At 60.4% G+C, this 23,073-nt stretch overlaps 2 protein-coding genes across 5 annotated transcripts in view; one reads left to right on the forward strand and one right to left on the reverse strand.

Moving 5' to 3' along the window:
* ARL2 (ADP ribosylation factor like GTPase 2) overlaps positions 1-23,073 on the reverse strand; it is a 218,820-nt gene that overhangs the window by 182,626 nt on the left and 13,121 nt on the right. The window contains exon 1 of one of the 4 annotated variants that reach the window (XM_050757282.1): positions 16,921-16,924. The exons of 2 other annotated variants lie outside the window; for them this stretch is intronic. The gene's annotated coding sequence lies outside the window, so the exon portion shown is untranslated. Of the gene's footprint in view, positions 1-1,162; positions 1,167-16,920; positions 16,925-23,073 lie in introns of those variants that run through there. One more of the 4 variants, XM_050757283.1, reaches the window with a different exon arrangement.
* Positions 949-21,201, forward strand: CDC42BPG (CDC42 binding protein kinase gamma). Its single transcript, XM_050757099.1, has 37 exons — positions 949-1,108; positions 3,596-3,687; positions 3,768-3,851; positions 4,841-4,936; positions 5,217-5,365; positions 5,890-5,983; positions 6,239-6,439; positions 6,571-6,819; positions 7,311-7,390; positions 8,478-8,575; positions 8,670-8,750; positions 8,952-9,055; positions 9,156-9,335; positions 9,603-9,692; positions 9,834-9,955; positions 10,036-10,108; positions 10,274-10,380; positions 10,467-10,581; positions 10,855-11,003; positions 11,078-11,166; positions 11,455-11,507; positions 11,596-11,694; positions 11,773-11,832; positions 12,094-12,199; positions 12,487-12,620; positions 12,703-12,842; positions 12,938-13,019; positions 13,713-13,929; positions 15,168-15,230; positions 15,354-15,953; positions 17,610-17,707; positions 17,781-17,865; positions 17,994-18,114; positions 18,206-18,323; positions 18,583-18,709; positions 18,825-18,910; positions 20,860-21,201. Exons 1-37 carry the CDS (start codon positions 949-951, stop codon positions 20,914-20,916), a joined length of 4,659 nt encoding a protein of 1,552 aa, XP_050613056.1. The 3' UTR covers positions 20,917-21,201.

Consider the following 23,073-nt stretch of genomic DNA (forward strand, 5'->3'; position numbering starts at 1 on the left):
GCTGGACACAGCTGGACAGAAATCAGAAATACCACCAGACAGAGCCAACCCCTCCCCTCCCCAACTTCCTCCAGCCCATCTCAGACCTCTCCTTGCCCTTCACGTTCCAGGTCGGACCTCAGGCCCTGCTCCAACTGAAGCTTAAAACGCTTGTGGTATTGGTACCAGCCCAGCTCCACCTCCACCCCAGGGTTTAACTTGGGAGCCACCTTGTCCTCAGTCCCTCAATTCCCCTTCCTCCTTCCCAAGCCTCAGTGTGTCCATCTGCCAAATGGGCGTGACCATCCCTACCCCACCTTCCTGTCTCCCACGTCAATTCTAATGATACAATCAAAGTAAGGCTCAGAAACATTTTTTTTTGGGGGGGGGGCGATGGGTGCCAAGCGCGGGCAAACCCTAGAGAGAGCGAACTACAATTCCCATCCGGCTCCGGGGCCGCAGGCGTCCCTAGCCCCCTCTCCCTCAGCCAAGGGCAAGGCGGCTGCGGCCCAGGGGGCGAGAGAAGTTGCAGCGCTCCGCGCCTCGTGGGTTAGGGCCCAGCGAGGGCCCAGGTAGGGCTGGGTTTGGGGCCGCGCGGGTACCTGGGAGGTCTTTCCGACTCCGCGGAACCCCAACCGCGCCCCTCGCAGAAGTCAGTTGCTCTCCGCGGCCCGCCCCCGCACTTCCTGGCCGGGAGTTGGGCCAGCCCCGCGCGCCTCCGCCCCTACCTTCACCTCCAGCCGCGGCTCCCATTGGCCGGCGCGCACCTGCCCGTCCGTCTGGGGGCGGGGCGCGGCGCCCAGGTGAGGGCGCGCTGGCGGCGGCGGAGGAAGGTGACAGCGGGGAGGGCGGGAGAGTCGGGGGGAGGACGCGCGGCCAGAGCCTCTGACGGTTGGCGGACGGACGGCCCGACGGGTGGGCATGCGGGCGGCCAGACTCTAGCCGAGGATCAAGGCTCCGGCCGCAGCCATGGAGGCGCGGCTGCGCGCGCTGGAGCGGCTGGCGCCGGGCGAGGCCGGCGGCGGCCCGGGGCTCGACGGCCTTCTAGATCTGCTGCTGGCGCTGCACCACGAGCTCAGCAGCGGCCCCCTACGGCGGGAGCGCAGCGTGGCGCAGTTCCTGAGCTGGGGTGAGTGGCGGGGCGGCACGGAGCGAGGGCGGGCCTAGGGATATCGCGCCGAGACCCCCGCGCCCGCAGACTCTCCCTCAGGAATCCGCACCCCCACGGGCTTCCCTCGCAGACTCCCTGCAGTGGCCCTGACGCTTACCACCGGACCCCCGCGGCCCGCACACTCGCCTGCACACCTCACCCTCACTCCAGTTGTCACACACGCTCCTTCCCTCTCACAGACCCCGACACATGCACGCACACACGAACTTGTGCCCAGGTGTTGACCGCAGACGCATGTACCCAGTACACCGCCTAGAGTCCTGTACAGAATTCCTTGCTCACAGGCCACACCTGACGCAGGACACACACAGACCCTCATGCGTGTCACCCACTGACACACTGGCTGTCTGTTTCTCATTCCTCTCGGATGCATTGACACACACAGCTCACGGAGAGACCCAGAGAGCGCTGCAGACCACCCCGACCGCACTGGCATTGCAGAACACACAGATCTGTAGGTATCGCACACTTACAGACCTTCCCCGCAACCAACACACATCCCCCCAGCTCCCTGCGTACAAGACCACTGCAGCGTGGACTCAGGCTGCTGGCCAAGCTCCCTGGGGGCTGTGGCCCCAGGGCCGGGGAGGGGGGCCTGGCTGGAGATGGGTCTGTACCTTTCCTGGTACACTCATCTGAGTCATTGGGAGTGGCTGGCCCGGGGTGACCCTGAACCCACTGTGGGCACTGGCGCCAGCTGGAGGGTTCCCTGGTCACACCCTGCCGGGCCATGGGGAAAAGGCATGGGGCCTGGCCAGGGCGGGGTGAGGCAGGTGTTTGCCCAGTGGGCAACTAGCGTTCCTGGCGCTCCTGAGCTCTGGGCAGGCACAAGGCCTGGGGAAGAGGGGATGCTGCCATCCAGATGTGCCAGGGAGTTGTCCCCTAGCCCCAACCCTTCCATCCAGAGCAAGGCAGTCAGAAGGCCCCTGCCTCTGTGCCTGTCTCCCTGGGATGCCTTCATGCTATGCGTGTCTGCCTGTGTTGTTGTCACCCCCCATGACACCCACACACGTGTGTGTGTTTGCACACACATGTGTGCTCCTCCCTGACTGCCTCCAGCACCTCTGCCTGGGACCCCAGCATGGGGGCCGTCTGTTGACAATCTCCCGAGGTAACTCAAAGGGCCGTGACTCATTCCTCTCCTGCTTGTCTCTACTTGTCCCTGCTCCTGCCCGGAGCCCCCTTGCCCTGTGGGAGGCCAGAGGATTAGGCAGCCTGTCCAGGGGCCTGGATCCTCCTGCCTGTGGGCCTAGGCTTTAGCGCTTGTCTGGCGGGTGGGTCCCTATGGTGCTGGCTTCAACTCCCACAGGGAGGCCCGGGGCTGCTCCTCCCCAGCTCCACACACAGACCTGGGAAAGAGACAATGCATTTCTGTAATGAGGTTTCCACCCCGCCCCCGCTGCGGGCTTCTGCCTGATAAACCTGTGGAGCAGCTCTCTGTCCCACCCACAGACCCGCCCAGCTGGCAGGGAGTTTACCTCCTGGCAGGGGGAAACTGAGGCAGGGCGCCAGACCACAGCTGCCCCCCATCCTGACTGATCACTCCTGCCTCCCTATGGACCCAATTCCTTCCCAAAACCTGTGGCTCATCCAGGTCTGGAAAGGGTCTGGGAGTGGCTGGAGTTGCCCCTCCTGGAGGTATCTGGGATGTGAGGAAAGAGGACGTTCTTGACCAGACAAAAGCCTCGTCCAGACAGGGAGGCAGGACTCGGAGTGAGAGAGCCAATCAGGCCTGGAGGCATCCTGAGCACTCACGCCTTCAGGGGCTAGTGCTGGCACCAGGGAACGGCATCATGGTCCTGTTTGTGAATCTCGTGGGCACCTTGGCAGACTGGCATCCATGCCTCCAGACTGAGGGGCCCCACGTGGGAAGCAAAGAGCCTGTCCTCCCTGCCCTAGGGACTGCAGGCCTCACCCCCAGCCAGGTACCTCTGTGCCTACAGGGTCCCCAGACCCAGGCCCACAGCTTCTGAATGGGAGAGAAGCCTCTCTCAGGATGAGGAATGTCACCCGTCCAGTTTCCCAAGACAGGCCCTGGCCTGAATCTGTGAGGGGGCCAAGAACTGCGAGCTGGGGGTAGGAATGGTGTCCCCATGGTCCCCAGGGTGACCTGGCCAAGCAGAGTCAGACTGCAGACTGGACAGGACTACAAGTCCCATCAGCCCCTGGGATGGAGGCTGCCTAGAGTCTGGGGCCAGGGGTCCAGGGAGGTCCAGGAACCATGCAGTCAGCTGAGCCCGGCCTCTGACCTTCCGCACTTCCTGATCGTTCCTGATCGTGGCCGAAGGAGCACCAGCTCCTGCCAACCTCTTGGCCTGAGGCTGTCCCTGGGGAGGTCATCCCTGCCTGGGCTCACAGGAGTGGCAGCTCCTGGCTTGCCCAAGGTGAGATGGGGAATGGAGCCCTCCCTGCATGCACTCTGAGTCCCGCCCTGTGTCCCCTCAGCCAGCCCCTTCGTATCAAAGGTGAAAGAACTGCGTCTGCAGAGAGATGACTTTGAAATCTTGAAGGTGATCGGCCGAGGAGCCTTTGGGGAGGTGAGCAAAGGGCCCGGGATAGGTGGGGAGGAGGTGTTCACACTGGGCTGGGCTCACCTCGGTCCTGCCTGTGGCCTTAGGTCGCCGTGGTGAGGCAGAGGGACACTGGGCAGATTTTTGCCATGAAAATGCTGCACAAGTGGGAGATGCTGAAGAGGGCTGAGGTCAGTGTGGAGTCTGGGGGGCCCTTGGGCGCCCTACAAATGGGTGTGGGGGAGGCGTATGCTGCCAGGGCCTGTGGGGCATGGCGGGGGGTGGGCAAGGCTGCAGACCGGGCAAAGGGTGCTACCCTCAGCAGCCACTGATTTGTTACCTTTCTCACAATAAATCCTTTATTTAATTTTTTAATTTTTTTTTTTTTTTCTTGAGACGGAGTCTTGCTGTATCCACTAGGCTGGAGTGCAGTGGCTCACTGCAACCTTAGCCTCCCAGTTAAAGGAATTCTCCTGCCTCAGCCTCCCGAGTAGCTGGGACTACAGGCATCTGCCACCACACCCGGCTAATTTTTGTGTTTTTAGTAGAGATGAGGTTTTGCTATGTTGGACAGGCTGGTCTCGAACTGCTGACCTCCAGTGATCCTTCTGCCTCGGCCTTCCAAAGTGCTGGGATTACAGGCGTGAACCACCATGCCCAGCCTACAATAAACTCTTTTTTTTAAGACGGAGTCTCACTCTGTCACCCGGGCTGGAATGCAGTGGCGTGATCTCGGCTCACTGCAACCTCCACCTCCTGGGTTCAAGGGATTCTCATGCCTCAGCCTCCCAAGTAGCAGGGATTACAGGCGTGTGCCACGACACCCAGCTAAGTTTTTTGTATTTTTAGTAGAGATGGTGTTTCACCATGTTGGCCAGGCTGGTCTCCAACTCTTGATCTCAAGTGATCTGCCTGCCTTGACCTCCCAAAGTGCTGGGATTACAGGCCTAACAAACCCTTTTGAAAGCAACCAGTCATTCCCATTTTCCATATGGGCATGCTGAGGCCCAGAGCCATAGAGCGTGGGCTTGGGCTCAGTCGCAGCCAGACAGGGGACAGTAGAGCTATGACCTCCATCCAAGCTCCCAGACTCACAGAGTCCTTCATCCCCTGAGCTGGGAAGGGGGGCATCTTGGGTTGTGATCCCACCCCACCCCTTACTTCCCCAAACCTGCTGCAGACAGCATGTTTCCGGGAGGAGCGGGATGTGCTCGTGAAAGGGGACAGCCGTTGGGTGACTACTCTGCACTATGCCTTCCAAGACGAGGAATACCTGGTGAGGATACTTGGCGGGGCTAAAGAGGAGCATCCTAGGGACACAGGAGAGGGCCCTTGGGGCCAGGGGCACTGGGCCCAAAGACCCCTCTTGGGACCAAGAGACTCCCACTTCCCACCATCTCCTGGGCTTGCTGCCTCCTGCCTGAGCCCTGGCTGGGAACTGGCCAGCCCAGAGCTGCTGGGAGATGCAGCCCTGCCTTCCCAGAGCCCTGTGGGACAGCAGTGAAGTGGCCGGGTACGCCCTTTCCCCAGGTTTGTTTCTTGTCCCCCACCTCCAGTACCTTGTGATGGACTACTATGCCGGCGGGGACCTCCTGACGCTGCTGAGCCGCTTTGAGGACCGTCTCCCGCCTGAGCTGGCCCAGTTCTACCTGGCTGAGATGGTGCTGGCCATCCACTCACTGCACCAGCTGGGTTATATCCACAGGTGAGGCTCCAACGGCACTGCCCTGCCCAACCCCTGCCAGCTGTGCTGGGGAGAGCTGATGTTGGCTGAGCACTCACCACATGCCAGGCGCTTTGCTGGGTGCCTCATCCGTGTGCTTCCTTGGAATCAGAGCCCTCTGTGGCAGGGGCTGCTACTGTCCCCGGCCTACAGTTGAGGGGGTCAGAGCTTAGCACAGGGAAACACCTGTCTCAAGGTGACTCGGCTCGCGGGTGGCCAGGCTGTGGTCTGCACTGGGGAAGTCTGACTCCTGCATCCCCTACAGCACACTCTGCCACCTCCAAGGGTTGTCCCCACACATCCTTTCTACAATCTAGCCGTCTTCCTCCTCCTGGCCTGTGGGATCATCTACACACACACATGTTGCTCATCACATGAGCACCTACACATAGAAATGTGTGTGAGCTGGTGCTGGCACACACTGTGCATGTGCACCTGGGCATGTACCTAAATGGCCACTTACACGCAGGTCAAGCCCTTCACTCTCCCTGCCTGCCATCCCCCAGGGACGTCAAGCCAGACAATGTCCTGCTGGATGTGAACGGGCACATTCGCCTGGCTGACTTCGGCTCCTGCCTGCGTCTCAACACCAATGGCATGGTAAGGACCCTGCTCTGAAGTGGGGGCAGGGGATACCAGGCAGGCCAAGCTCTCAGGAAAATGGGAGGCCCCAGGCCTAGTGCAGAGGCATCAGGCTCCCCAGGGAAGGTGGGTGAGGCCCAGGCCCCAGGTGGGCAGCAGTTCAGCCTGGCGGAGTAGGGGTGACAGGGCCATCGCGAGGGGCTAGCAGCCCCAGCCCCCCAGCCAAGTCCGAAGCCGTCCTCATGGCTTCACCACCACCACCACCACCCACAGGTGGATTCATCAGTGGCAGTAGGGACGCCGGACTATATCTCCCCTGAGATCCTGCAGGCCATGGAGGAGGGCAAGGGCCACTATGGCCCACAGTGTGACTGGTGGTCGCTTGGAGTCTGCGCCTATGAACTGCTCTTTGGGGAGACGCCCTTCTATGCTGAGTCCTTGGTGGAAACCTACGGCAAGATCATGAACCACGAGGTCTGGACGCCAGGCTCTGGGCTTCCAGAGGGGGCAGTGGGACCCCCCGAGTCTGTGTGGTTGGAAATACCTGCAGGGGAGGCTGAGTTCCTGGACACTTGACCCAGCCTGCCCCCTCCCTTGACCCACAGGACCACCTGCAGTTCCCCCCGGACATGCCTGACGTGCCAGCCAGCGCCCAAGACCTGATCCGCCAGTTGCTGTGTCGCCAGGAAGAGCGGCTGGGCCGTGGTGGGCTGGACGACTTCCGGAACCATCCTTTCTTCGAAGGCGTGGACTGGGAGCGGCTGGCGAGCAGCATAGCCCCCTATATTCCTGAGCTGCGGGGGCCCATGGACACCTCCAACTTTGACGTGGATGACGACGCCCTCAACCATCCAGTGAGTGGCAAAGGCTACTGCAGGAGGGGACCTGCCCTACCCTCTTGTTGGCTGGGGGAACCCTCCCTCTGAAGTCCCCTGGGGTGGGCTGGGGATGAGGCTTTCAGACACCAGGGCTTATGATTTATGGACTCCCAGACTGACCCATTCCAGCTGCCATCCCCTGGCCCAGCCTTTTCCAGCCAAACTGGGATGGGGCAGCATCTCCCACAGGATCCCCATGCTCGCCTGCACTGAGGTGGGCCGTGTCAAGGCAAGGCCGTCTGACCACAGGCATCATCCTATTAACTAGAATCCATATAAGGAAGAAAACTCCCAGCAGCTCCTAGGAGACTTATGGGAGCTGGGGGTCTGTTTGGGTTGGGCCGTGTTACCCCATCGAGTTCCCACCTCAGCAGGAGGAGGTTGCACCTGGTCCCGGGGGCTCCTGTGGCCTCGGGCCTCAGGCCTCGGCCTGTGGACTCTGACTCTCCTTCCCTCTCCCTCTGCAGGGGACCCTGCCACCGCCCTCCCACGGGGCCTTCTCCGGCCACCACTTGCCATTTGTGGGCTTCACCTACACCTCGGGCAGGTGAGGCTAGTCCTCACACACCTGGTGGGAGGCTCAGGGTTGCCTGACCTAGCACACTGGGCACGTAGCCCACTGGGGCCCTACGAAGGAGGGCAGAAGGGCTCCCCAGTGCCTGCACATGGCAGGTGCTCTAGCCCTCATCCTCGGGGTCCTGGTGAGGCCACACGCAGGTCCCGCGGGGCCCCGTGACTGCACATGGCTCTTATGGTGCCTTCCACGAAGGGCGAGGGTGCGCTGCACCTGGAGCCAGAGGTGTAGGGTTCAAAGGCCGCTACTGGTCCTGGGCCTCATTTGTGGCTCTGTAAAATGGGTGGGATGGACCAGGCACGGTGGCTCATGGCTGTAATCCCAGCACTTTGGGAGGCCGAGGCAGGTGGATCACCTGAGGTCAGGAGTTTGAGACCAGACCGGCCAACGTGGTGAAACCCCGTCTCTACTAAAAATACAAAAATTAGCTGGGTGTGGTGGTAGGCACCTGTAATCCCACTTACTTGGGAGGCTGAAGCAGGGAGAATCATTTGAACCCGGGAGGCAGAGGTTGCAGTGAGCTGAGATCGTGCCATTGCACTCCAGCCTGGGTGACAGAGCGACACTGTCTCAAAAAAAAAAAAAAAAAAAAAAAAAAAAAAGGATGGGATGATCTCCACCTACGCCTATTCGAGGGGCTGGCCTGAGACCGCAGTGAGGTCTTGGTGCAGTGTGCTCTGAGGTGGAAGGAAATGGGTCCGACCCCCACTCCTCGGGGCCAGCCGGGCCACCGTCACCACATCCTGTCCTCGACAGCCCTTGGGAGAGGCCTCGTCACCACTGTCTTCCCCTGGGGAAACTGAGGCTAAAATACATTGGGTTCGAAGTGACACAGCTTGTAAGGGCCAGGACAAGGGCTTAAACCTGGGCCTGGGGACTGGGAGCCTGTGCCCTGAAGCCGCTGCCCTGGGCTGCCACCCGTGGAATCAGCCGGGGGTCTCCCAAGGGCAGGGTCTGTTCTGGCTGTTTCACAATGAATGAGTGATTCGATGCAGGAGGATGAAGGAGACTCTGTCGGGTGAGGTTTCTACCAACACGCGTGGCCCCTGTCCCCCCACAGTCACAGTCCTGAGAGCAGCTCTGAGGCCTGGGCTGCCCTGGAGCGGAAGCTCCGGTGTCTGGAGCAGGAGAAGGTGGAGCTGAGCAGGAAGCACCAAGGTACAGGGAGCGGCTGGGCCGGGCCTGGGTGTGCTGGCCCTAGGGGCTGCTGCTGCGAGAGTGGGCTCACCTGTGGGTACCACATCCCCTCCAGAGGCCCTGCATGCCGCCACTGACCATCGGGAGCTGGAGCAGCTACGGAAGGAAGTGCAGACTCTACAGGAGAGGCTGTCAGGTATCCCTTCCACCCATCCCCACCGGGGCTGAGTCCCACCTGGGCTCAGGTCCTGCCCCTGCCCTGGACACGTTGTATGATCCTGGGGGAGCATTTTGCACTCTCTGAGCCTGTGTATGGAAAACAAGCCAAGGAGACTCGCTCCCGGGGTGAGAGGCTGGGGCCGTCAGCACTTGAGGTCTCAGTGACTCTTCCCGGCAGAGCTGCTGAGGGACAAGGCCTCCTTGTCCCAGCTGGATGGGCCCACACCTGGTAGCCCAGGTCAGGACAGTGACCTGCGGCAGGAACTTGACCAGCTTCACCAGGTGAGGGTTGGGTGAGGTGGGTGAGTGGCCCTGGGCTCCGTGGATGGTTCATGCCTGACTTTGGGCCTTGTCCTTCCCCGCTCCCTCCCCGTCTCCTCAGGAGCTGGCCGAGGGTCGGGCAGGGCTGCAGGCTCAGGAGCAGGAGCTCTGCAAGGCCCAGGGGCAGCAGGACAAGCTGCTTCAGAGGCTGCAGGAGGCCCAGGAGAGAGAGGCGGCCACAGCTATCCAGACCCAGGCCCTGAGCTCCCAGCTGGAGGAAGCCCGGGCTGCCCAGAGGGAGGTGGGTGACCAGGGTGGGAAGGGACAGCATCTGGGCCCTGCCCCCAGTGTGGCTGGAGGGAGCATGGGGAGCTTGGTGGGAGATGCTGCCCCCTAGTTGTAGCTGGCAGAGGCTGGGCCCAGGGGACAGTGGCTGGGATGGGGCAATCTGGGAGTCCATGCCTCCTCACGTCCACTGTGGCTGGCAGAGTTGGGAGTTTGTGGCAAGGTGGGCAGAGGGGCTGCCAAGGGCAGAGTTGGCACTGGCCTGCCTCTGCACCCCTCACAGCTGGAGGCCCAGGTGTCCTCCCTGACCCGGCAGGTGATGCAGCTGCAGGGACAGTGGGAGCAACGCCTTGAGGAGTCTTCCCAGGCCAAGGTAGTCAAGTCCTCCCCCCTTGGCAAGAGGCGCTTCCCCACCAGTCTGACCCCACTCAGAGCCTCAGGGCCAGGCCTGTGTCCCGGGCGGGTGGGCCATGGCATCTTGGGTCTCTGCCCTGACCCCCTCCATGTCCCCAAGACCATCCACACAGCCTCTGAGACCAACAGGATGGGACCCCCTGAGGGTGGGCCTCAGGAGGCCCAACTGAGGAAGGAGGTGGCCGCCCTGCGAGAGCAGCTGGAGCAGGCCCACAGCCACAGGTGAGCCAGGCAGCTGGTGGCAGGGAGGGGCCGGACCCGGCCTGGGCGGGGAGTCATGGCCTTGGCCTTCTCCTCCCCAGGCCGAGTGGTAAGGAGGAGGCTCTGTGCCAGCTGCAGGAGGAAAACCGGAGGCTGAGCCGGGAGCAGGAGCGGGTGAGCAGGGGGATGGACGGAGGGCACGACAGATGGACAAGGCAATGGGGAGTCAGTGAGCAGGGTGGACATGGATGGGGCTTGGGGTGCTGCGGTACCTATAGGGAGACAGCAGTCCCAGGACTGCTGGGGCCTGGGGCTGACCTTTCCTCTGGCCGGCCCCAGCTGGAAGCAGAGCTGGCCCAGGAGCAGGAGAGCAAGCAGCGGCTGGAGGGTGAGCGACGGGAGACAGAGAGCAACTGGGAGGCCCAGCTCGCCGACATCCTCAGCTGGTGGGTGCCGGGGGTGGGTCGGGGTGGGGAATGCATTAGGCGAGACTGAGGGCCCAGCCCATGACCCTGAGCCCCTTCCCAATCAGGGTGAACGATGAGAAGGTCTCAAGAGGCTACCTGCAGGCCCTGGCCACCAAGATGGCAGAGGAGCTGGAGTCGTTGAGGAACGTGGGCACCCAGACGCTCCCTGCCCGGCCACTGGTGAGCCCCAGAGATGCCCTTGGGGGCTGGCTTAGGCAAGTCACTAACCTTCCGTGAGCCTCAGGATCCCTGCTACTGAGGGTCACTACTGGAGGTGGGGACACTGAGCTCACGAGAAATAGTGGCTTCCCCTGAGCTCAGCGTGGGTCAGTGGCCGAGCTGGAGCTTTGAGCCTGGCCGGGTGGCATGGGTAGCAGGATGCTCTGGTAGGAGGGGGTCCTTGAGGCAGCCAGGCTTAGAAACCATCTTATACGGGTGCCCCATGGCCACCAGGACCACCAGTGGAAGGCGCGGCGCCTGCAGAAAATGGAGGCCTCGGCTAGGCTGGAGCTGCAGTCGGCGCTGGAGGCTGAGATCCGTGCCAAGCAGGGCCTGCAGGAGCGGCTGACGCAGGTGCAGGAGGCCCAGCTGCAGGCTGAGCGGTGAGGCTAGGGGCAGGCGCTGGGGGCCAGGGCCCGCACAGAGGCTGGTGGTGAGCCCTTGCTGTTCTCCCCAGCCGTCTGCAGGAGGCCGAGAAGCAGAGCCAGGCCCTGCAGCAGGAGCTCACCATGTTGCGGGAGGAGCTGCGGGCCCGAGGGCCAGGGGGTGAGTGGCTGCCGACTGCTTGCCCCGGATCCAGGCTCCCCCATGGCCTCCCGCTTGCCAAGGGGTCTCCATGATGGCCTGGCAGGGTGGTGGAGACGGGAGTCTGTTCCTGGACTCTGCCACTTACTCCATCACCTGTGACCAGCACTTCTTGAGTGCCTGCTCTGCCTAGCCCTGCCCCATGCCTGTGGTCATTTCCCATTTTACTGAGGTGGGAACTGAGGCCCCTCCTGGCCCCTAGTTCCTAGGCCAGGGACCCCAGGCCGGTGACCTCCCCTCTCTTTGCAGACACCAAGCCCTCAAACTCCTTGATTCCCTTCCTGTCCTTCCGGAGCTCAGAGGTAAGGACCAGGCTGAGGGGCTTGTTGGGGAGGAGTCCTGGGAGAGGCACAGGGACCTTGACTTTGCTCCTCTCTCTCCCATCCGCAGAAGGATTCTGCCAAGGACCCTGGCATCTCAGGAGAGGCCACAAGGCATGGAGGGGAGCCAGAGCTGAGGCCAGAGGGCCGACGCAGCTTGCGCATGGGGGTGAGGACAGGCGGGTCCATAGTAGGGGGGCTGGGCGCCGCCCCTGCCCATCTCACTTGCTCCCCCGCCCTCCTGCAGGCTGTGTTCCCCAGAGCGCCCACTGCCAACACAGCCTCTACAGAAGCTCTTCCTGCTAAGGTCAGTGCCCAGAGGGAAGCGGGGTGGGGGCACCAAGCAGTTCTGCTAGGCTGAATGGGCCCTGAGGGGGCACTCCATGTGCATTGTAGCCAGCAGGCACAATTGGGGTGGAGGTGGTAGCAATGAGCTTGCCTGCTGCTATAGAATGGCTGGGACTCAGAGGTCACTGCCGCCTGGCTCAGCCCTTTGTCTCGCCTGACCCCTCAGGGATGGGGCATGGGGTCTTGGAAGGCCTTGGGTAATGGCTGTCCCCCTCCCCAGCCCGGCTCACACACCCTGCGCCCCCGGAGCTTCCCATCCCCGACCAAGTGTCTCCGCTGTACCTCGCTGATGCTGGGCCTGGGCCGCCAGGGCCTGGGTTGTGATGGTGAGAGTCCCCACCCCACCGCACACCCACCCACTATGCTCCAGCCACGGTCCCAGGTGTGTGGCCCTGGCACACCCAGGCTGTTTCTCCTATCCCAGGGTCACTGGCACCTGCTGGTCAAATTTCCTCCTGCTTAGCTCTGTTCCTTTTCTCACTTGATGAGGAATTGGGGACAGTTCAGGTGCCACTGTGGCTTCAGGGAAGCTGGCTCTGGACATGCCCCAGTCCTGGTTTGGGGCTGTCCCCTCCCAGACTCACCTCATCCACCTTCTCCACTTTCCCCACAGCCTGCGGCTACTTTTGTCACACAACCTGTGCCCCACAGGCCCCACCCTGCCCCGTGCCCCCTGACCTCCTCCGCACAGCCCTGGGAGTACACCCTGAAACGGGCACAGGCACTGCCTATGAGGGCTTCCTGTCGGTGAGTGGGGGCCGAGGGAGGGGAAGACGGGCATGGGGGGCTGAGGGCCCCTGCAGTCCTCCTATGCTTGCCTTTCCGCCAGGTGCCGCGGCCCTCAGGTGTCCGGCGGGGCTGGCAGCGGGTGTTTGCTGCCCTGAGTGACTCACGCCTGCTGCTGTTTGACGCCCCTGACCCGAGGCTCAGCCCGCCCAGCGGGGCCCTCCTGCAGGTCCTGGATCTGAGGTGGGTGCTGGGCAGTGGCATGGGGTAAGGGACTAGTGGTGAGGGGGGGCAGTCAGGAACAGGGAGACCTCTGACCTGTTCTGTGAACCTCCCAGGGACCCCCAGTTCTCGGCTACTCCCGTTCTGGCCTCTGATGTCATCCATGCTCAATCCAGGGACTTGCCACGCATCTTTAGGGTGAGTGCCTGGGATGAGATGGAGCAGCCGCCATCCACCTCCCCATGCTGTTCCCACTCTGGCCACTGTCCGCCCACTCCATACTGCCCTCTTGGGCCAGCCCACAACCACAACATGCTTTCCACGCAAGCATCTGGCCGGGTCTTACCTCATTTCGGATCCACTGTGGCTTCCCGTCGTCTGCGGGGTGCTCCTGACCTAGCCCTTGAGGCCCCAAGGATCTGGCCCTGCAGGCCTCCCCAGCCCTCTCCCTGGCACCTCTCTGCTCTGGCCACACCTTGTTCTCTCCAGTTCTGAGGGTGCCCCGTGCCTGTGTGCACCACATTCTCGGTCCTTCACGTGTATCTTTGCACAGAATTGCCGGCCCTGCACTGGCGCCCAGCTCCTAAACTTGACTACTCCTGGTTAGTTAGTCGTCCCTCAGGCTCCAGCAGAAATGTCTGGTCCCCTGGGAAGTCATCCTTCACCTCCTGGCCCGAGTTTGGGGCCCTCTGTGTTCCCACTAGGCCTGTCCTTGCCCCATTATGGCGCTGGTCGCAGGTCTCTGGAGTTGTCTGTATGCCTGTCTGGCCTACTCCCTGCTGCTGATAGTGCACGCTAGGCCCCCGGGGCACAGCGGCTGCTGGAGGCAGGAAGGGAGGGAGGACAGATGGCTCTGGCCCACAGCCCTTCAGCTTGGGTCCTTGCCCACAGGTGACGACCTCCCAGCTGGCAGTGCCGCCCACTACGTGCACTGTGCTGCTGCTGGCGGAGAGCGAGGGGGAGCGGGAGCGCTGGCTGCAGGTGCTGGGTGAGCTGCAGCGGCTGCTGCTGGACGCACGGCCAAGACCCCGGCCCGTGTACACACTCAAGGAGGCCTACGACAATGGGCTGCCGCTGCTGCCCCACACGCTCTGTGCTGCCATCCTCGGTGAGCTGGTGGAGGGGACTGGAGGAAGCAGTCCAGGCCTGCAGGAGTGCTGGTGTCTAGGAACAGTCCCAAGGGCCACCGCCACTACCCATTCCCTGCAGCCACGAGACACAGACTGCCTTGCACTACATATGTGCTCCAGCCCCCTGTGTGCATGGCTGGGCCCCCAGGTAGGGGGCCTGGCTTATCCCCACTCCATTTCACTGTGCCTCAGTTTCTGCTTTTTCCAAAAGAATCTCAAGCGAGTAGAAGGAACAAAAGCTTTTTTTTTTTTTCTTTTTTTTTTTTGAGACAGTCTCGCTCTGTTGCCCAGGCTGGAGTGCAGCAGTACAATCTCAGCTCACTGCAACCTCCGCCTCCCGGATGCAAGCGATTCTCCTGTCTCAGCCTCCTCAGTAGCTGGGATTACAGGCATGTGCCACCTTGCGTGGCTACTTTTTGTATTTTTAGTAGAGACGGGGTTTCACAATGTTGGCCAGGCTGGTCTCGAACTCCTGACCTCAGGTGATCCACCCGCCTTGGCCTCCCAAGGTGTTGGGATTACAGGCATGGGCCACCATGCCCAGCTGGAACAAAGGCTTTAAAAAGAGAGAAATGAGGGTTCAGTCCTGGCTGTCTCACTACAAGCTAGGGGACTGGGGGACTGCTGTAGAACACCCAGAGCCTCATAACATCTCCTGGGTGGAGCTGCCAAGAGCTTCACTTGTGCTCAGCCTTGAACCTGGGGCTCAGCAGGGCTCTTCTGTAACTGAGGCTGGGAAAGAGGCATGAAACAAAGCTCCTCGGCGTCCCCCGGCAGCCGAGGCCCTGAGCCAGCACCCGCTCTCAGGGCGGGAGCCACAGGAGAGGTTGTGTGGGTCCCTGGAGCAGTCAGGAACCAGAGGGGAGGGGGTTTTTTGAGCAAGGGGCTCTGCTGAACCCTCCCCGCTTCCTCGCTTCCTCAGAGCCACTCTGAGAAAGTACCATCGTTGTCCCCAGTTTACATAAGGCGAAACCAAGGCTCTGAGAGGTGACCTGACTTACCTGAAATCCCACAGCTCAAGGTGATGGGCCTCACCCCAACCCCTCTGAAAGAGCCTGTCCAGACTGGGAGAGAAGGGTCAGTGAGGCAGGGACAGCGGGATTATCGCCACCCCCATTTCCTCAAGAGAAACAGGCACAGCAAGGCAGGTGGACTGCACACTCTCCGTGTCATTGAGTGGGCTGCTGACCTCTGACCCTCTCCCTCCCTCCACCAGACCAGGATCGACTTGCGCTTGGCACCGAGGAGGGGCTCTTTGTCATCCATCTGCACAGCAACGGTACCCATCAAGGCTGGGCTAGGGTGGGCGTGGGCAGGGGCAGCCCCAGCAGGCCGAGGAGGATGGGGACGGGTCACTCTTCAACCACCTGCCAGTGACCCTCTCCCCTCGCCAACCCTGCAGACATCTTCCAGGTGGGGGAGTGCCGGCGCGTGCAGCAGCTGGCCTTGAGCCCCAGCGCAGGCCTGCTGGTTGTGCTGTGTGGCCGCGGCCCCAGTGTGCGTCTCTTTGCCCTGGCGGAGCTGGAGAACATAGAGGTAGCAGGTGCCAAGATCCCCGAGTCTCGAGGCTGCCAGGCACTGGCAGCTGGAAGCATCCTGCAGGCCCGCACCCCAGTGCTCTGTGTAGCCGTCAAGCGCCAGGTGCTCTGCTACCAGCTGGGCCCGGGCCCTGGGCCCTGGCAGCGCCGTATCCGTGAGCTGCAGGCACCCGCCACTGTGCAGAGCCTGGAGCTGCTGGGCGACCGGCTATGTGTGGGCGCTGCCGGTGGCTTTGCGCTCTACCCGCTGCTCAATGAGGCTGCGCCATTGGCGTTGGGGGCCGGTTTGGTGCCTGAGGAGCTGCCACCATCCCGCGGGGGCCTGGGTGAGGCACTGGGTGCCGTGGAGCTTAGTCTCAGCGAGTTCCTGCTACTCTTCACCACTGCTGGCATCTACGTGGATGGCGCAGGCCGCAAGTCTCGTGGCCATGAGCTGTTGTGGCCAGCAGCGCCCATGGGCTGGGGTAAGGCACCTTCAGTGTATGGGTGAAGACAAGGTCGCGCCTCAACTCATGAGCCTGGCATTGGAGGCCTTTGGTGCCAGTTTGCATCCTCCAGCCCAACACCACCCTGTCCTGGCCTCCGTGGCTTGCAGGGGACCTTCCTTTTCCATGCTGAGCTCATGCTCCTCTCCTGCCTGGGCCGCTCTCCTTTCGTTTGTATCCAGCAAACTTTTTTTTTTTTTTCTTTTGAGACAGGGTCTCCCTCTGTCACCAGGCTGGAGTACGGTGGCACAATCTCGACTCACTGCCACCTCCGCCTCCTGGGGTCAAGTGATCCTCCCACCTCAACCTCCCGAGTAACTGGGGGCACAGGTGTGTGCCACCACGTCTGGCTAATTTTTGTTTTGTTTGAGACAGAGGAGTCTTACTCTGTCACCAGGCTGGAGTGCAGTGGTGTGATCTTGGCTCACTGCAGTCTCCACCTCCCAGGTTCAGGCAGTTCTCCTGCCTCAGCCTCCCTAGTAGCTGAGACTACAGGCACCCGCCACCATACCCAGCTAATTTTTGTATTTTTAGTGGAGACAGGGTCTCACCATGTTGGCCAGGCTGGTCTCGAACTCCTGACCTCGTGATCTGCCTGCCTTAGCCTCCCAAAGTGCTGGGATTACAGGCGTGAGCCACTGCGCCCGGCCTAATTTTTGTATTTTTTCGTAGAGGCAGGGTTTTGCCATATTGCCCAGGCTGGGAGTCTCAAACTCCTGGACTCAAGCAATCCCCCTGCCCGGCCTCCCAAAGTGCTGGGATTACAGGTGTGAGCTACCAACCCTGGCCTGTACCTGGCAAACTCTTAACTAGGTCCAGCCCCAGTGTCAGCTCAGGGCCTGGAGCTGGTAGGCGCTCCAAAGATGGCCGCTGCAATTGCTGTGGTCACCATTGCCTTCATGCTCCCCGCCCTGCCTCCCCATCATTGGTCCTTTCCTTCTCTTTGCCCCACTACCTCTCCATCTAGACCTTCGTCATGGCTCTCGTCACCTCCACTTCATGACTGGCTTGGTGCACTGGGGTCCCACAGAATGGGCCGGGGCTGGTTTCCTCATCCACATCAAGCACCCAGCCCAGGCTGGCACACTCCAGGGGCGACGGGTTGGGAGGAATGGGTGGAATAGTGAATGAATGAATGAATGAGGCGGTGGGGCAGTCTGGTGCATGCACAAGTAACTAGCATGATGGGTAAGGGCTGGAAGAGAGGGGCAGAGTGTCCTTGGTGAGCAATGGCTGTCTGGGGTGGGGCCTGCGGGTTGGGTGCTGCATACCACCCAAGCTGCCCAGGGCCAAATCGCAGCTCTCAGGACCAGCTGGGTGACCTGACCTTGACCACATGGCTCCAGGGGTTCCATTCCCTCCTCTGGAAATTAGGGGTTATAACAATAGTACCTGCTCGGAGTTGTTAAAAAATTAAGGGAGGAAAAGCATGTCGTGTTTAGAACTGAGCCAGGCATGTGGTGAGTGGTCCAGGGTTGTCTCTGATTTGATGTGGAGGCTGGGCGGGGCGACAGGGAGTCTTCAGAGGAAGGACCTTAGCGTGGGGTGTGGTAGTTACTGTGCTGCGGCAGGGGTCAGGGTGTTCCCTGTGAAACAGAGGGGGAAACAGCTCAGAGGTGCGTGGCGTGCCCGCAGGGTACGCGGCCCCCTACCTGACAGTGTTCAGCGAGAACTCCATCGATGTGTTTGACGTGAGGAGGGCAGAATGGGTGCAGACCGTGCCGCTCAAGAAGGTGAGGGTCCGCCAGAGCCCTGGGGCAGCACCGGGGTGGGGGCGTGGCCTGACCTCTGTGCCTGCTGCCTCAGGTGCGGCCCCTCAATCCAGAGGGCTCCCTGTTCCTCTACGGCACCGAGAAGGTCCGCCTGACCTACCTCAGGAACCAGCTGGCAGGTGAGGGAGTTCGTGTGTACGGGTGTGTGCGTTCACCAGTGCGCACGTGTGGCTGTGTGGCCGTGAACGCCAGCTGACTGGGCCCCAGGAACGTGTGAGCACAGCCCAGCTCTCCGCTTCTCCCACAGAGAAGGACGAGTTCGACATCCCGGACCTCACCGACAACAGCCGGCGCCAGCTGTTCCGCACCAAGAGCAAGCGCCGCTTCTTTTTCCGCGTGTCGGAGGAGCAGCAGAAGCAGCAGCGCAGGTACGCGTGCACGACGCGGGGGTTGAGGCTGGGCGGGGTGAAGGGAGGGTGGAGCTTGGCCACCAACTCCCTACGCCTTCTCCTCCCGCAGGGAGATGCTAAAGGACCCCTTTGTGCGCTCCAAGCTCATCTCACCGCCTACCAACTTCAACCACCTGGTACACGTGGGCCCTGCCAACGGGCGGCCCGGCGCCAGGGACACGTCCCGGGTTAGTCCTCTGGAGCCAATCACAAGCTACTCTGGTGAGGCTGAGCCAATCACCGGCCTCTGGTGAGCTCTAGCCAATCACAGGCCTCTGTAATTACCTGGGCCCCTGAGGCCTGGGACTTACCCTTCTGCTACCTGGGACTTAAGTACATCCAGGCTGGGGGCCCAGTGGCATTCATTTGTCCTGGTCTGTTGTGCCTTGGGCCTCTTGGCCTCCGTGTGCCTCCTGGTCCCAGCCCCTCCGCGCTGTCAACCAACAGGCTCTGGAAGAGAAGGGCCGAGTTTCTCGCGGCTCCTCTGGCCCACAGCGGCCCCACAGCTTCTCCGAGGCGTTGCGGCGCCCAGCCTCCATGGGCAGCGAAGGCCTCGGTGGAGACGCAGACCCCAGTAAGGACAGTCCCTCAGCCTCCAGTGTGCTACCTCGCACGCCAAGTTTACACCCTCTTTGGATCCCTCAAATCTGATCTTGGTATTTTTGTCTCCTCATCTGCTGCTGGAGCAGTGAAGAGGAAACCTTGGACATCCCTGTCCAGCGAGTCTGTGTCCTGCCCCCAGGGATCGCTGAGCCCTGCAACCTCCTTAATGCAGGTGAGCGGGTCCGGGAGGCTTGTCCGTCCCCTATTCAAACGTCAGGCATTTCTCTTTTGTGTTAGGCCTTGCTCAGGGACCTAGGCTAGGGAACAAGCTGAGCCCATCCCTGTCCTTGATTTTCTTACCTGTCTCACCCCACCAGTGGGCACCAGCAGGATCCTGGAGGCAGGCCAGCTTAGGTGGGAATCTTGGCTTTGACTTTTCCAGCTGTGTGGCTCTGGGCAAAGTGCCCAACCTCCCTAATCGTGTCTCACCTGTAAAATGATGTGGTTCCTGGGAGGCCTGGATGAGCTGATAATACCTGCGAAGGGCTCAGCATAGCACCTGGCATGGGGAAGGTGCCACAGAAGGGGAGCTCTTGGGATTCTTTTTTTTTTTTTTTTTTTTTCAGACGGAGTCTCACTCTTTTCACCCAGGCTGGAGTGCAGTGGCACAATCTTGGTCACTGCAACCCCCACCTCCCAGGTTCGAGCGATTCTCCTACCTCAGCCTCCCAAGTAGCTGGTATTACAAGCATGCATCACCATGTCGAGCTAATTTTTGTATTTTAAGTGGAGATGGAGTTTCACCATGTTGGCCAGGCTGGTCTCGGACTCCTGACCTCAAGTGATCCACGTGCCTTGGCCTCCCAAAGTGTTGGGATTACTGGCATGAGCCACTGCGCCCGGCCACTCTTAGGATTCTTAACAGAGGCTCAGTCCACAGCAGGGAGTTGGGGGGATCAGAGGAGGGAGCAATCCATTCTGAATGAGGACAGGGGTAAACCTAAGAGAAGCTGGGGAGGTTCCCGTTCCCCCTGCAGCCACGCATCCAGCATACACATTTACCCACTGTCTCCAGCACACACATGCACCCACTCCTGTCACACCAGGCCGCTCGGAGCCCTGGGGCTCACCATGCTCTTCTATGCCTGCAGGCTCTCGCCCCTGCAGTCCCCTCTGTTTTGAATGCCTTGTCCCTATCTTCACCTTCACCAACACCAGACTGCCCTCCAGGTGACCCACCAGTACCATCTTCAAAGGAGCCTTCCTGGCCGCTTGGTCAGGTAGTCATTGCCTCCCTGGGGCTGGTGCCACCTTTGCCACCCCGCTCCCTCCACACCATCCTTGCAGCTCCTGCTGTGCCATGGGTTTCTTCTGGTGCCTGTTCTCCTCCCTTGACTGTGGGCTCCTTGGTGGTGGGGGTCAGGCTTCATTCTTCTGCCCAGAGTGAAGCATGTGTATCGACTAAAGGAAGAATGGAGTGAATGAACATTCACTGGGCACGGTGGCTCACCCCTGTAATCGCAACACTTTGGAAGGCCAAGGCGGGCAGATCACTTGAGGTCAAGAGTTCGAGACCAGCATGGCCAACGTGGTGAAACCGTGTCTCTACTAAAAATGCAGAAATTAGCTGGGCCTGGTGGCGCATGCCTGTAATCCCAGCTACTTGGGGGGCCGAGGCAGGAGAATTGCTTGAACCTGGGAGGCGGAGGTTGCAGTGAGCCGAGATCATGCCACTGCACTCCAGCCCGGGTGACAGAGCGAGACTCCGTCTCAAACAAAAAACAAACAAAAGAAAAATTAGCCAGGCATGGTGATGCATGCCTGTCATCCCAGCTACTTGGGAGGCAGAGGCAGGAGAATCACTTGAACCTGGGAGGGAGAGGTTGCAGTGAGCCAAGATCATGCCACTACTGCACTCCAGCCTAGGCGACAGAGCACAACTCTGTCTCAGAAAAGAAAAAAAAAAAAAGGACTTTGAATCCATTCAAGGTTAAGCAGGAGTTCTCCAGGTTCTTCCAGTGACCTTTTTACCACCTCCACTGCCCACCTCACATCTGGTTTCCTCCAGGGGCCCTGATACAGTGGGTGATGATACTAAGGGGGCCTCCAGGAGCCACTGGCCCTGTGAGGAAAGAGTCCTCCCTGAGCCTACCCCCCGACTTCCTTTTCTTTCTCCGGCAGGTCTCAGAGCGGCCCCGAAGCCTCCCCCTATCCCCTGAATTGGAGAGCTCTCCTTGATGCCCTCTGTTAGGGCCCACCCCAATCCCAGGGCAGAAAGACATGAGGGAGCGAAGAACTTGAGGAATGCCATACTCCGGCTGGTCCGGGACATGGAAATTCGGACTCAGGGAGGGCTCGGGCTGGGCAATGACTGGAAGGCTTGCCTGGTTTCCCAGGACTTGGGGGTCCTGACTCCCAGTCCTGATTCCCTGCCTTACCTCTCTGTTCCCAGCCCCAGCCTTTCTAAGCCATTGGGAATAGAATGGATCCTTTTGTCCTGGTGTCCGGGGTGATTGTGCCAAAGCTCTCGTGTCCAGTGCCAAGCCCCCAGAGGCTTGTAAGAGTTGGGATGAGGGATGGAGAGGGACTGGGTCTCTGGGAACAGGTTGGGGGTCTTATCTGTGGACTGTCTGACTCCCAGCTGAGGCCAAGATGGGGCATGTCCCGGTCTCTGCTCAGCATCTGGCTGAGAAAAACAGACTGTGATCCAGAGGAAGGAAGATAGAGAAGGAGAGAAAGGATGTAGGCAAAGGAGGTGAGAGACAGGATAGGAGGAAGGAAGTGGAGGAGGAGGTGATAGGAATTGGAAGGAGGTAGAAGCCGTGTAGAGGAAGAGGGGAGAGGGACGGAGGAGAAGCGATGAAGTGGAGGAAGACAAAAAGGTGGAAGAGAGAGGGAGTCTGGAGAACAAAGGGTCCTTTCTCTGGGGAGGGGTGCGGTGGGTGGGGCTGACGCTGTCAACCAATCCTCCCATCGGGGAAGAGAATCCTGGACAGGGATAGGATGGGGAGGGTATTTATAAGGGCTTTTTGGTGGGAGATGGGTACCCAGTGGGGGCCACTGGAGGGTCTCCCGGCACACTCTGGCCCTTCCCAGAAATGGGGGTCCTTTTTCTCGAAGCTTCAACCAGTTGTGTATTAGGGGAACCTAGGGGGCATTTTACTATTGATCACAGTCATTATATTGTTATTATATTACTATTTTTATTAAACCTCCCCCGACTGAAGTGTGGGGGGCAAAATAAGTATTTATCTCCTCAAATGCCACATTCCCAGGAGGGACAGACCCTGATGCTCTGTGAGGCAGCAAGAAACCAATAAAGACAGCTTTGTAAGCTGCTGGCCTCCTTGCCTGGATCTGTCATCTTGGGGTTCAGAAGGTGGGGGATTAGGAATGGAGGGAACAGTGAAGGCGTCACAGACAGTTACAGACCAGATTGTCTTCCCTGCATTTTCACAAATCAATTCAAATGGGGTAGATGAAGCGACTTTACTAATGAAGGGACAGTTTACAGAAGCGTGCACAGTGCTAAGGGAACACACCAATGAATGGCAGTGCCCCAGGACCTGGACAGCAGAGAGGAGCTGTTAGGAACCCCAGACCACCCAGGCAGGAAGAGGCAGTGGCGCTACTCGACAGGAGCTCTGGCTTTTGGTAGAACTTGACCATGGCTGAGCTGAAAGGCAGCCTAGGAAATAAATTCCTCCACTTCACTCCCTCCCGTCTCCTGCCTCCCTTTGTCCAAATTCAACCAGCAGCCAGAGACCCCAAGAATTTAGTGAACTGGCTGGGCGCGGTGGCTCAAGCCTGTAATCCCAGCACTTTGGGAGGCCAAAGTGGATGGACTGCGCCATCACACTCCACCCTGAGCAACAGAGCAAGACCCAGTCTCAAAAAAAGAAGAAAAAAAAAAATCCTGGCTCGGTGGCTCACACCTGTAATCTCAGCACTTTGGGAGGCCGAGGCAGGCGGATCACCTGAGGTCGGGAGTTTGAGACTAGCCTGGCCAAGATGGTGAAACCCCATCTCTACTAAAAATACAAAAATTAGCCGGGCATCATGGCGGGCACCTGTAATCCCAGCTACTTGGAAGGCTGAGGCAGGAGAATCACTTGAACCTGGGAGGCGGAGGTTGCGGTGAGCCAAGATCGCGCCATTGCACTCCAGCCTGGGCAACAAGAGTGAAACGCCATCTCAAAAAAAAAGAGAACTCAGTAACTGTAGGTTGTAGTGGCCAGTCTTGGCACAGAGCAGGGTGGAGAAGAGGGAAGTGGATCCGAAGGGCACACCATGGGTATCCAGTGCCCGGCTGCCCACCCAGGTGAGGCTGATGAAAAGGGAGCAGGGGAAGGTCTGAGAGGGGTTTCACTTATTCTTAGCTGGGGGGTCCAACAC

The sequence above is a fragment of the Macaca thibetana genome, chromosome 14 (assembly GCF_024542745.1).
Source record: "Macaca thibetana thibetana isolate TM-01 chromosome 14, ASM2454274v1, whole genome shotgun sequence".
Taxonomy (NCBI): domain Eukaryota; kingdom Metazoa; phylum Chordata; class Mammalia; order Primates; family Cercopithecidae; genus Macaca; species Macaca thibetana.